The 14,528-nt window shown below is 35.5% G+C and overlaps 1 protein-coding gene across 1 annotated transcript; it reads left to right on the forward strand.

Annotated features, from left to right (window-relative positions):
* Positions 1-3,087: 3,087 nt before the first annotated feature.
* Positions 3,088-10,483, forward strand: tcf23 (transcription factor 23). The gene is made up of 3 exons (XM_056459321.1): positions 3,088-3,216; positions 6,166-6,444; positions 10,196-10,483. Exons 1-3 carry the CDS (start codon positions 3,088-3,090, stop codon positions 10,310-10,312), a joined length of 525 nt encoding a protein of 174 aa, XP_056315296.1. The 3' UTR covers positions 10,313-10,483.
* The last annotated feature ends 4,045 nt before the right edge of the window (positions 10,484-14,528 follow it).

Below are 14,528 nucleotides of genomic sequence, written 5' to 3' on the forward strand. Positions count from 1 at the left end.
TATTTATTTATTACTATTTATTTTATTTTAAATGTATGCAATTTTTGTAAACAATATTAAAGCATTAAAATAAAGTAGGCTACATAATTATTGGATTTTTTTATATAATTAAATTACATTAAATGTCTGAAGCTTCATTTCTTGTGTATTCCTGTTGTGTCAAGCTCTGATCTGTATTCTCTTATTCACTGCCTATTTTGACTTGTGGCTGCTGTGGATCCATCTCTGAGCTGGATTCTCTGTTGGATTTGTTTCTTTCTCTGACTGCTTTCTCCGTACCAGCAACTACACCTGGTCTTCGACTGCGCTCCCCGGTCTGCTGTATTCTCCAGTCCAGAGCTTCAATACCCAGTGTCTGCATTTTAATTAATTAATTAATTAATTAATTTATTTATTTAAATTTAGCCTACCCTTTTAGTTTAATTATATATATATATATATATATATATATATATATATATATATATATATATATATATATATATATATATATATATATATATATATATATATATATATAGATAAACAGCCACGAAAAAGCATTAATACATGTAAGAACGTCGTCTCACGGTTGCTGAATGTCACATGAAACATTGCTACAGCCTTCTCACGCCTTACATTTCTACGTTGTAACAATGTAGCGAGCATGTAAGTGAAAAAATGCAACGTTGTACAGACATCACTACAACGTAAATGTGTTTGTTGAGAAGTTCTCTTTAACTAAGAAAACTCAGATTTCTCTGACCCAGCTCTGGCCCACACGTTGCAATAAATTACCCAGGTAGCAAAGAATTCTGGCCCAGAGTTGCCATAAAGCTGGCACAGCAGTAGCACTGGCATACAGCATGTGGGCCAAACATGGCCTGGGTTTAGCAGAGGTGGCACCGTCTTTAATGTGGCACCCAAGATTTGGGCCAAATGTAAAATATATTATTTGGCCCCGATGTTAAAAATTTATATGAGGGCCACGAAATTTTGGCCTGTCTTGACCCACATTTAAAATACATTAAAATTCTTTTTAAGTAAAGGAAAAAAATCTACCAATCAGGTCACTTTGAGAAAAAGCACGCCCATAGTGTGCCTAAAGTGCAGTGCTTCATGGGGTTATCAATTTCATTGCAATCGTGACACACCAACCTATCTGGCCCAGTTATGAGTTATTAAATTGGCTGGGACTTGACCCAGATATGTTCCATGTTTGGCCCTTGTCTGGAAGCCAGACTTGGTACAGTCATGTACTGTAACTCACTGCGGCATGTGGGCCAAGCAAAAGCTGATTGTGTGGGCCAGAGCTGGGCTAGAGAATTGTTGCTATGTGGGTACGGTAGGCTACATGACTGGACCAAGTCTGGCGTCCAGACAAGGGACAAATACATGGACCATATCTGGACCAAGTGTCAGCCAAGTAAATAAGCCATAACTGGGCCTGATATGTTGGTGTGCAGAGTTGGAGGTAACGCATTTCAAGTTACTTTTCTAAGTAACAAGTAAAGTAACACATTACTTTAAAAAAATTATAATAATATTTGAGTTACTTTTTAAATTAATTAATAATAAAAAAAGCTTAATAAATAAATTGCTGAATTAAAATTTATGTAATCATGTTGAATCACACTCAGTGAGAGAATGAGCTCTCCGCAGGAACAGACAGAATCCAAGATGCCGGAGTCCTACATTTCTGTGATGGAAGTATTCTCATTATTTTGAACACATGGAAGAAAAGGGGATTATAGTCTCAATAAACAGGGATTTGACTGAACTAATAAGACAAAAATATAAAAGTAGCGAACACACTGCTTTCAACTTTCATTAATCTGTATATTCAGAAGTTCTGAATAAGTTCTCAGAAGGTAACAGTATTCAAACATTTTTTAAATAGTTTTTTAAAGGTAAATAAAGTGTAGGTTATACAGTGTGTCATTAAATGCAGAGCTCCTATTTCACTCATTTTCTTTTCAGCTTAGTCCCTTTATTAATCTGGGGTCGCCACAGCGGAATGAACTGCCAACTTTTCCAGCACATGTTTTATGCAGCAGATGCCCTTTCAGCTGCAAAACATCACTGGGAAAAGCTCCTATTTAAAAAATTTATAATTCCCTGCAAGTTCTGAAAGAGATCAAGCCTAAGGCAGGTATGAAAAGGTAACTGAAAAGTAACTCAAGAGTAACTTAAAGCATTACTTTTCATAAAAAGAAACTAAGTAACGCAACTAGTTACTTTTTCAGAGGGTAACTCAATATTGTAATGCATTATTTTCAATAGTAACTTTCGCCAACACTGTTGGTGTGTCATGACTGCAATGAAATTGATAAACCCAATGCACTTTAGGTGCGCTGTGGTGGGCATACTTTTTCTCGAAGCGATCTGATTGCTTGACTTTTTTTTTCTTTACTCAACAATAATTTTAATGTAGGCCTATTTTAAATGTGGGTCAAGAAGAAACGATAAACTTACGTGGCCCGCATATCAATTTTTAACATCCTGGCCAAATACTATGTTTTACATCTGGCGCATACCTTGTGTGCCACCTCTGCTGAACCCGGGTCATGTTTGGTCCACATGCTGTATGCCTGTGCCAGATGAATGCCTGCTGTGCCAGCTTTATAACAAATCTTGCTACCTGGGTTATTTTATTTTACACTATGCTGAAAATAAAACACTTTACAGGAAGCCAAAAAAGGCCGAAAGGTCAAAACTGACAGGGTTTTTCCACAGCTCAACGCAACATCAGGTCTCTTTATCCAGATATCCTTGAGAAGCGTGTCCCGCGAGGGCTGATCAACAGCCGTCAGTCTGACAGTAACTCTGCAGTGTTTGGGTCACGTCGCCCCAGCAGGCCGAAGGGGTCGAGGCCGCGTCTGCTGTGGGTCTGCAGCTGCAGGACGGCTCTCTGCGTTTCCCAAGACCCTCCAAGGGACTCCACGCACATCTCCCGAGCCTCTGCTCCCTTGGCAGTGAGCACCCGTGGGAGGCAGAGCCAGAGATAACGCAGCGCTTGAAGATCCACACATTACCTCACAGAGAAGCAGAGGGAGGAGATGAGGAGACGCATAGCCTCTTCTGTCATTTAGAGAGACGGCGGTGCCCATGGCGGAGCGGGCGCTGGATGAGGACATGGCCTGGCAGAGAGGTGAGGATGGAGGAAAGAGCCTGAGGACGCAGAGGTGGAACCAGACGTGTGTCAAACTGGCAACGCAGAGAGAGGCAAAGAAGTGGGTGAGTACAAGAAGAGGATGGAGCTAGTTGAGTTTTATTGAATAACATATTTTAAGCACATTAAAAGTGAACATCTGAAAAAATGATTCACTGCATTTACAAAAAAATGTTAAGGTAAGTGGTTGCAAACAAATTATATGGGCTGAATTTAAACAAATTAAGTTGAACATTACTAAATTTAATTTGTTTGTTTAAATTCTGTCCATAAAAATTGCAACCCCTTATTCATTCATTCATTTTCTTTTCAGCTTAGTCCCTTATTAATCTGGGGTCGCCACAGCAGAATGAATCGCCAACTTATCCAGCATATGTTTTACGCAGCGGACGCCCTTCCAGCTGCAACCCATCACTGGGAAAGCAACCACTTAGCTTAAAATAATTTAGAAAATCCAATGAATCCTTTTGTTCAGTGTAGATGTGTTAAAATGTAGTGGCAGGCTAGTTTATTAACGAATGGTGAATGTTTTTAATGCCAAAAAGCACATGAAAAATATTTAATGATAAACTATGAATAATATAGTCTAAGAAATATTAGTATTTAAAACTATTACACTTTAAAAATACTGATTTTTTTTTCTACTTTTAGTTGCATTTTATTTATTATTAGAAATTATCCTGCTTAATAATTTTGTGTAAACATTTAATGCACCAAGGAGGCATTAAATTAATCAAAAATGACAGTAAATATGTTTCAAATAAATGTTGTTCTATAAAGCAAATAAAATACATTAAAAATATAAAAAGCATAATAATCAAAATAATAATTTAAGTTAATCATATTAAATATATATAAACTACCAATGGCGGCGCAGTGGCGCAGTAGGTAGTGCTGTCGCCTTACAACAAGAAGGTCGCTGGTTTGAGCCTCGGCTGGGTCAGTTGGAATTTGCATGTTCTCCCTGCATTCGTGTGGGTTTCCTCCGGGTGCTCCGGTTTCCCCCACAAGTCCAAAGACATGCGGTACAGGTGAATTGGGTAGGCTACATTGTCCGTAGTGTATGTGTGTGAATGAGTGTGTATGGATGTTTCCCAGAAATGGGTTGCATCCGCTGTGTAAAACATGTGCTGGATAAATTAGTGTTTCATTCCGCTGTGGTGAGCCCAGATTGATAGAGGGACTAAGCCGAAAATAAAATGAATGAATGAATAAACTACCAATAGAGGCGTCATGGTGGTGCTGTGGGTAGCATTATCACCTCACAGCAAGAAGGTGCTGGTTCGAGCCACGGCTGGGTCAGTTGGCATTTCTGTGTGGATGTTCTCCCTGTGTTCGTGTAAGTTTCCTTCGGGTGTTCTGGTTTCCCCCACAGTCCAAAGACATGTGGTAAAGGTGAACTGAATAAGCTAAATTGGCCGAAGTGTATGTATATGGGTGTTTCCCAGTGTTGGGTTGCGACTGGAAGGGCATCCGTTGCATAAAGCATATGCTGGATAAGTTGGCAATTTAATCCGCTGTATAGCATCCCCTGATTAATAAAGGGACTAAGCCGAAAAGGAAATGAATGAATGAATAAAATTACTAATAAATATACTATATCTAATTCTAAATATCCTTATATATTTTATCTTTTCTCACTATTTGCTGATAATTTAATTTGTAATAAAATAAAATAATTTCCCTGAAAAATGAACCTAACTATACACATTTCAGACCCACATTTCATGTGTCTATAGGTGCGCTACACAACTAACAACACAAAAAAGACTGGCACATTACGAAAAAACCCAACAAACATTATTTCAGTTCAAAATGTAATGTTCAATCCAACGTGTCAGTCATCGTTTATTTGTAATTATTTGTTCAATTCAATTGGACTAAAAGAACAAGAAAAAAGTACTGTTCATTTTCTACAGACAATAGCTAGTTAAAAATAATAATGAATTTCAATATTAATAACTGATCAAATTGAAAATAATATGAATACAGAAATATACATAGTTTATGTACTATCTTTAGCAAACAATTTTGACAATTGAAAACCTTTAAATGCACTTATTGTGTAATTAACACTCATCTGTAACTAACTTTCGATCCAACTATACGATCATTAACCTGTATCAAAGAGTTGTGATACAAAAGAAATACAGTAAATAGACTGTGCTTAATGAATCTCTTTTTATAAATAAGTCCATAACTGTTAAAGTTATATACTGCTTATACTATATATACTGTATATATATATATATATATATATATATATATATATATATATATATATATATATATATATATATATATAGATAGATAGATAGATAGATAGATAGATAGATAGATAGATAGATAGATAGATAGATAGATAGATAGATAGATAGATAGATAGATAGATAGATATACATGTTTATATATGTATATATATATATATATATATATATATATATATATATATATATATATATATATATATATATATATAGTATATAAGTAGTATATCTACTTATACATTAGATTAGTCAGTACTGAAGCCAAATCTGAAGCTTATCTAACAAAATAACTTACGATATCGCCCCAAAAACTAGTACACTCAAATGTATATGTTATAGAAAAATATTAAATACAATTTTAAAAAAAAAGAAAACTCAAAAGAAGTGAAAAATGGAAAAATTTTGTTGAAATGTTGTTGTTTGCCATTTATTTTTGCTATATTTGGAATGAATTTAAATGTATTATCTTTCAATTTCCATATATGCTTGGTGACTAAAATATTATTTTAATAACATATGCTGGATAAGTTTTGTAACTATATCTGTTTAATAAATCTGTTTTGTTCAAATGCACCAATATGTTTTGCCCATATTCACAAGGAAATGGACACAAATATTCATTCTCAAAATGTGGTGTACTCAATTATGCTGAGCACTGTAAATGTTTATGTAAATGTATAAACATACTAATATAAAGTGGGACCTCCTTTAAAACACTTTTTGTATTAATTTTTGTGATGGTCTCAGGTAAAGTCGGGACCGACAGTTTCATCCAGAGCCTGTAAGAGTCAAACGTCTCCAGAAAACGCAGCGAGAGAAAGGAGTCGAGTTCGTAACCTCAGACAGGCCTTCCACAGCCTGCAGGCTGCTTTACCCTCCGTCCCGCCAGACACCAAGCTCTCCAAGTTGGACGTCCTGGTTCTGGCAACCAACTACATCGCCCACCTGACCGAGACCCTGGACCAGGGTGGCATGTTGGGTGACCAGAGCGTCTTGCAGAGAGTCGAGTACCTGCATCCAGTGAAGGTCAGAGACTTTCTTTTATCTTTGCCATGATGACAGTACATCATATTTGACTAGATATTTTTCAAGACACTAGTATTCAGCTTAAAGTGACATTTAAAGGCTTAACTAGGTTAATTAGGCAAGTTAGAGTAATTAGGCAAGTCATTGTATTATGATGGTTTGTTCTGTAGACAATAGAATTAATATTATCGCTTAAGGGGGTTAATAATATTGACATTAAATAAAAAGTTAATGAAAACAAACACATTTCTAAACATAGTTTTAATAACTCATTTCTAATAACTGATTTCTTTTATCTTTGCCATGATGACAGTAAATAATATTTGACTAGATATTTTTCAAAACAGCTTAAAGTGACATTTAAAGGCTTAACTAGGTTAATTATGCAAGTTATGGTAATTAGGCAAGATATTGTATAACGATGGTTTATTTTGTAGACAATCGATATAAATATAGCTTAAGGGGACTGATATTATTGACCTTAAAATGTTTTTTAAAGAATTAAAAACTGCTTTTATTCTAGCCAAAATAAAACAAATAAGACTTTTTCCAGAAGAAAAAATATTATAGGAAATACTGTGAAAAATTCCTTGCTCTGTTAACATCATTTGGGAATTATATATAACAGGAGGGCTATTAATTTTACTATATTTATGCTATATTTATAGTCTTTCTAGTCTTCAGTCACTCAATTATGTGAAGAATTAGTTGCTGTTGTAAATTTAGATCTTAAATTTAATTTTCAAATAAATTTCTCATTACAATTACTCATGTGTGGAATTAATAATGTAATAAAATCCAATATATACTACAAACATAATGCCACAATGCATAGAAACCATGTGAAATTGTCATAAGAATGTACTTTTCTGTAAGCAAAATATATATATTATTTACTTAAACTGACTTTATCAAATTAATTTATTACTTTAAAATAATAATAATTTAAGAAACTGTTAACATCTTTTATTTTGCATGACTTGCATGAAGTTTATATCCAACAACATTGTAAAAAAATCAAGAACTCATAATCATGACAAGTCATGACAAAACTTTATCTTAATTTAACCATAATTCCACGTAATTTTGAAGTTATACAAGATTTAGATTTTCCGGTTTTGATTTGATTTATTTATTTCGAACAGAAAAATCATACATAAAACAATCCTTTAAACAAAATACATTTCAACATGGTCGAAATGGAGCAGGATGAAGCACAAGCGTATTATTTTCCCCACCCCATTACCACACACATCATTTATCTATTCATTAAACTTATTTCTTCTTGTACGTATCTCTTCTTTTCACATGAGACAAATATAGCTTGGGGCGACGCAGTGGCGCAGTAGGTAGTGCTGTCGCCTCACAGCAAGAAGGTCGCTGATTCGAGCCTCGGCTGGGTCAATTGGCGTTTTTATATGAAGTTTGCATGTTCTCCCTGCATTCCTGTGGGTTTCCTCCGGGTGCTTCGGTTTCCCCCACAGTCCAAAGACATGCGCTATAGGTGAATTGGGTAGGCTAAATTGTCCGTAGAGTATGTGTGTGAATGAGTGTGTATGGATGTTTCCCATAGATGGGTTGTAGCTGGAAGGGCATCCACTGCATACAACATAAGCCAGAGGAAACCCACACGAACACAGGGAGAATGCGAACTCCACACAGAAATGCCAACTGACTCAGCCGAGGCTTGAACCAGCGACTTTCTTGCTGTGAGGCGATTGTGCTACCCACTGCGCCACCGTGCTGCCGCACATGATCATATTTCGATTTTAAAAAGCCATTTACAGTCAAGCCCTGTCAAATTCAGACCTAAAATTACTTTTAGTCAACCACCAACTTTTTGTTTGTTTGTTTGTTTGTTTGTTTTTGTTTTGTTTTTTACCAGAAATGACACCAGCTTCTCCCAAAAGATAATAAGATGATGTTCAAGATATATGGAGGAACGAAACATGCAAAAACAATAAATAAATAAATAAATAAATAAATCCACAAATTCCTGCATAAATAAAACAATAAATAAATCTAAATCCATAAATTCCTGCCAACTTAAATATATAAATTATTAATAATGCGGGCAGATGAATGAAATTAATAAATTACACCATTCTTGGGGGAATAAGCTATAAATGCTAAACTGAAGTTAGATTTTCCCCCCCTTTCAAATGTTTATTAATTTTTGAATGTCGTTCCATGTTTGCTTTTCCTCAGCTCAACATGCTAATGATAGGGTTTCTATCAATCATCAAAAGCCAGCCAAAAAATAAAATTAAACACAAAAAGTTTCTAACAATCAACCAATGATAGCGTAAAGACCACCTTTTGAGGACTGACACACATAAATACGAACAAAAATGTTTTAAAGGGTACATAGTTTACCTCTTTTTTATGATTTAATATTAATATTATGGTTCTTCTGAGTGTGCCAGTTTAGGTTCAGTTTAAAACACAATTCAGATTTTTTATTATAATGTGTTAAATAGTGTCATGTTGGGGGAGTGTCTACAGCTCGCTGATTTAGGTGTGTGTTGCTTCACATGTAGACTAGTTTCGGCTTCCCGCCCAATGTAACAAGGGGGCGGAGCCATGAGCTCACCCGCTCTGCGTTTGCAACAGAGACAGGCAGACTGAGAGAAGGAGCAGGAGTGAGAGGATCAGCAATCAGTCGTACATTTACAACTCGGACACAGACCAAGCAGAGAGTACGAAATCATTTGTGTCTTTGTATAGTTTTACAGCCAACTGTGTGCTAGTTTCAAGTGCCGAGCTTTTACACCGAGAGTAATAACCACGCACACTGGAATTAACTTTGACTGAGGCACGGGATGCGTTGCTCGAAGCCGAATCGTCGCACTGTTGTGTGTACCCAGATAGAAACCTATGTTTAGAATTCTAAAATGCATGGCACAGCGTCAGGTGTAGCAGTACCTAGTTAAGATCACAGGGAGCTTCTGTGATCGCGAGAAATGCAAACGGCTGAAGTATAAGGTAGACTCAATGAGAAGTACACATGTTTGCAAACCTACCTAAAGATACAACCAATAATTCCAATTAGAGCGATAATGTGGAGAATATTGCTCTTGTGTTGAGCCCAATGAGCCTTGCATCTAAAAAATAGAGCTAGTGTGTTCCTTTAGTGATATCGCTTCGACTCACGCTGAAAATGGCGGACATGAATCAAAAAAACTGAGGATATGATGACGCACCTGTCAATCAATATTGGTGGGCGGGGGGACCACACTCCTACATAAAGTTGTGGTCGATCTGAAAACCGCTCCAATTGGTCCACCGTTTTTATGTTGTTAAATTGAAAAAAGCACTGGGTGTGCTTATATCACCCCATTATGACAGTCTATACACCATACATGCACATATGGCTGTCCAAACAGCTTGAAAAGTAGATTTTTTACCATAGGTGCCCTTTAAAGTTTGAAAAGGGGAAAAAAATCTACTTTCTTTTTATCATTTTCTTATTCCCCCAACATTTGTGTAATTTATTTAATTATTAATCTGCCTAATTATTAATCTATTTATTCGTACATTTATTTATTTATTGTTTTAGCAGGTTTTGTTCCTCCGTACAAGAGTCATCATTGTGTAAAAAAATAAAATTTCTCTCCTTTTACATCCGAATAAAACGTTTAGGTCAGAATTTGCCAGGGGTATGAGTAGTTTCGGGCTTGACTGTATATGTTTTAATAACTGAGTCAATCTGTATGTTCATGCTGTAATAGACTTGTGTTCTCTTGAACAGAAATGGCCGATGCGTTCTCTTCTGTACTGTGGAAACATCGGAGAGCGACTGACCGGAGCTCAGGTCAGCCAGGAGACGTCCAGTCCCACCAAAGCCGAAAGCAGACTCACAAACTGAGGAAATATCAACTGCTGGACAACACTGAAGCTTGTGCGGGAATGGGCGTTTTAAAGCCACACACACATACTCGATATTTCCACATTATTTACTTTTTATTTTGATAATACACTAGAAGTACATGATTGTTTATTATGTTATGCCACATTTATATATACAGTTGAAGTCAGAATTAATAGCCCTCCTTAATTATTAGCCCCCCTGTATATTTTTCCCCAATTTCTGTTCAACGGAAAGATTTTTTCAACACATTTCTAAACATAATAGTTTTAATTACTTATTTCTAATAACTGATTTATTTTATCTTTGCTATGATGACAGTAATTCATATTTGACTAGATATTTTTTAAGATATTAGCATTCAGCTTAAAGTGACATTTACTTAATTTAACTAGGTTAATTAGGCAAGTTAGGGTAATTAGGTAAGTCATTATATATATAACGATGGTTTGTTCTGTAGACAACTGAAAAAAATATAGCTTAAGGGGGCTAATAATTTTGACCTTTAAATGTTTTTTATAGAATTAAAAACTGCTTTTATTCTTGCTGAAATAAAACAAATAAGACTTTCTCCAGAAGAAAAAATATTATAGGAAATACTGTGAAAAATTCCTTGCTCTGTTAAACATCATTTGGGAAATATTTAAAAAAGAAAAAAAAAAAGTCACATGAGGGTGAAAAATTTTGACTTCAAGTGTTTTTGTGCGGTTTTTATTTGCTATTTTGTATTATAAAATGGGAAAAGTCGAATGTAAAAAAAAAAGGTTTAGTAATAAAAATAAGAACACTACCTGACAAAAGTCTTGCTATCGATCCCAGTTGGAAGAGCAACAAATAATGACTTGACTTGATCATTTGGAAAAGTGGCAGAAGGAAGATTTTTCAGATGAATCATCTGTTAAACTGCATCTCAATCATCACAAATACTGCAGAAGACCTACTGGATCCCGCATGGACTGAAGATTCTCACTGAAATCAGTCAAGTTTGGTGAAGGAGAAAATCATGGTTTGGGGTAACATTCAGTATGGGAGCGTACGAGAGATCTGCAGAGTGGATGGCAACATCAACAGCCTGAGGTATCAAGACATTTGTGCTGCCCATTACATTACAAGCCACAGGAGAGGGCAAATTCTTCAGCAGGATAGCGCTTCTTCTCATACTTCAGCCTCCACATCAGTTTCTGAAGGTCAAAGTGCTCCAGGATTGGCCAGACCAGTCACCAGACATAAACATTATTGAGCATGTCTGGGGTAAGATGAAGGAGGAGGCATTGAAGATGAATCCAAAAAATCTTAATGAACTCTGGGAGTCCTGCAAGAACGCTTTCTTTGCCATTTCAGATGACTTTATTAATAATAAGTTATTTGAGTCATAGCAGAGATTTATGGATGCAGTCCTCCAAGCTCATGGGAGTCGAACACACTATTCATTCTTTATCCACTGCACCATGACTTTATATTCTGTACTGTACATTATTTCTGTTAAGTGACAAGACTTTTGTCTAACCAGAGTCAGACCTTACAGTCCTAATGGAATAATTAAAAATCAAGACATGATCATATTTTATTTTGGTAATATAAGCCTTTGCCTTTCATATAAACTACTTCTGATACCAAATGATCAACCAGAAGTCAAGTTATTATTTGTTGTTCCTAAAACTTGAATAGGCGACAAGACTTTTGTCAGGAAGTGTATACAAAGCATTTTGCAAAAACAACCAAACACGTTATAAAACTCACTGTATTTGGATTATTTCAAACTTAAAATACGTTTTCAGGCATCCTATCATTTGATCTGCATTTCTAGAGTGGAAATGTTGGAAAATTACCCTCTTACCCATTAAAAAATAAATAACTAAGTTAGCAGGTCACTTTATCTCCACTGGCTGTCTGTATCTTGAGTGTTTGGGTTTAATATGCATGTTTTGCACTTGATAGTAATAAAATGAATGTCTTGATTAGTGGAAAGGGAGGATTGTTATAAGGAACACTTGGCAACCATGCATGAGTGCAGAACCCCCATGTGCTCTTAATCATGGGTAGCTCTGCTTTTAAAAAAAACTCCACTAAGCCTAAATGATTGTGCAAAACCCTTATAAGAATATTTTTCACCTCCAGATGCAACAGCGTTTGTACATTAAACACAAAACTACTCTAGACTGAGAACGCACCACCATATTTGGTAATTAGCGCTGAATAAAATGTGCATCATGTTCAAATAGGGAAATAATAAATTAAAGAGACATTCTTAATGAGGGCAATGCAGACATTAGTCAAAGGTTTGCACTCACTTTACTGAATTAATGATCTTCATTATCTTGAAAACATTTTGTTCTATGCTAACGCTTGAATGTTGGAAATTCATTTGGGACTTTTCCCCTGTGTGGTTTAACCCATATGTGAATAAACCAATGCCAAAGGAGAAAAACATCTTCGTGTTTTTAATTTCCATCAAAGTTTGGCTTTTCTTACTTCATTATGTTTTTAAGGGGTTTATTTAGCGATGATACTACAAGATAATCCAGAGGTACTACATTTTTATTGATTGTTGAATTATTAGAACTATACACATACTATATATATATATATATATATATATATATATATATATATATATATATATATATATATAGTGCTCAATTTGTGGACCCCTCACAAATCTCTAATTTAAATGAATATGTTCTATAGGAAGCTTTAGTTTACATTAAATTAGTCAATACTGAAGCCAATCTGGAGCTAATCTAGCAAAATAGCTTATACTAATGGTCCAAAATTAATACACCCCAATTAATATTTTGGGGAAAAATATAAAATAATAAAAAAAGCTAAATTTAAGAGAGTTTTGTTGAAATTTTGTAGTTAGTAATATTTTTAAATATTTTGCATTCATTTAAATGTTTTGTCTTTCTATTTCTAAACACGTTCAGTGACTAAATTTTTATTTTAATAAATATATCTATTATCGATATCACCACATGGGCTTAGGACTGTTAACAGTGTCCAGAAGCGCCGTCTACTTCTCTGGGCTCAGAGGCATCTGGAATGGACCATCACACATTATAAACGTGTTCTGTGGTCAGATGAATCAGTATTTCAGGTATTTTTTTTGGGAGGAATGGACACAGTGTGCTCGGATCCAAAGAAGAAAAGGATCATCCAGACTGTTATCAGCAACAGGTCCAAAAGCCAGGGTCTGTCATGATATGGGGTTGTGTCCATGCCCTTGGCAAAGGTAACTTGCACTTCAGTGATGTACTATTAATGCTGAAAAGTACATAGAGATTTTGGAGCACAATATGCTGCCTTCTTTTCCAGGGGTGCCCATGTGTATTTCAACAAGACAATGGAAAACCACATTCTGTACACATTACAAAGTTCTGGCTGCGCAGGAAGAAGATCGACTGGCCTGTCTGCAGTCCCAACCTGTCTCCAATAGAGAATGTGTGGCACATTTTGAAGCACAAATTGCGACGAAGACCTCCTACTGTTGCCCATGTTGACTTGTTTGCAGAAAAAATGAGACAAAATTACACCTGAAACACTTCATCCGTTGTCATTTCGTCAAAAGTCCCTAAATATCTTATAAGTCCCTAAGTGAAAAAAAATGACATTACAAAGTGGTAAATGCTTTACTGTCCCAACTAGTTTTGAAATGTTTCAAAAACCAAAACTGAAATTTGTGTTTATTTAGGGGAAAAAAAACCTATAAAAATCATGAGGAACACATAAAATAATGTTTGTTGTTTTGTCTGCAATGAAATACAAGTCAAAGTAAATATACAAATCACTACTTTTTATTTGCGGTTTCTATACAGGCACATCTTTTTCTGATATGGGGTTGCAATTCTGAAATAATTTGAACTATATGAAGGTGTTTAGCAGGAGTTCAGCAAGATAGCGCTCCTCCTCATACTTCATCCTCCAAGAAGGTCAAGGTGCTCCAGGACTGTCCAGCCCAGTCACCAGACATGAACATTATTGAATTATTTATGAAACATGTTTTTAGCCACATAAATTAGATTGTGTACAACTGAAGATTCTTTAGAAACACCGCTTATAAGTGTACATGTCAACACTGACAAGAACGTTCCTCTATTAGCCCGAGTTGTGAAAAAATAAAATTAATGCAAAAATAAATGAGCCTCGTCGCCGCAATAGCCTAGTGGTTACCGCGCCGACACATGGTGCAGTAGCACATCAGGGCGTCCCGAGTTCG

Source organism: Danio aesculapii, chromosome 6 (genome assembly GCF_903798145.1).
Source record: "Danio aesculapii chromosome 6, fDanAes4.1, whole genome shotgun sequence".
NCBI lineage: Eukaryota > Metazoa > Chordata > Actinopteri > Cypriniformes > Danionidae > Danio > Danio aesculapii.

Coding starts and splice junctions, on each gene's coding strand:
- tcf23 (XM_056459321.1), top strand. CDS start 3,088: ATGGCGGAGCGGGCGCTGGATGAGGACATGGCCTGGCAGAGAGGTGAG. Junction 3,217..6,165: donor AGAGAGAGGCAAAGAAGTGG/GTGAGTACAAGA, acceptor TGATGGTCTCAG/GTAAAGTCGGGACCGACAGT. Junction 6,445..10,195: donor AGTACCTGCATCCAGTGAAG/GTCAGAGACTTT, acceptor TCTCTTGAACAG/AAATGGCCGATGCGTTCTCT.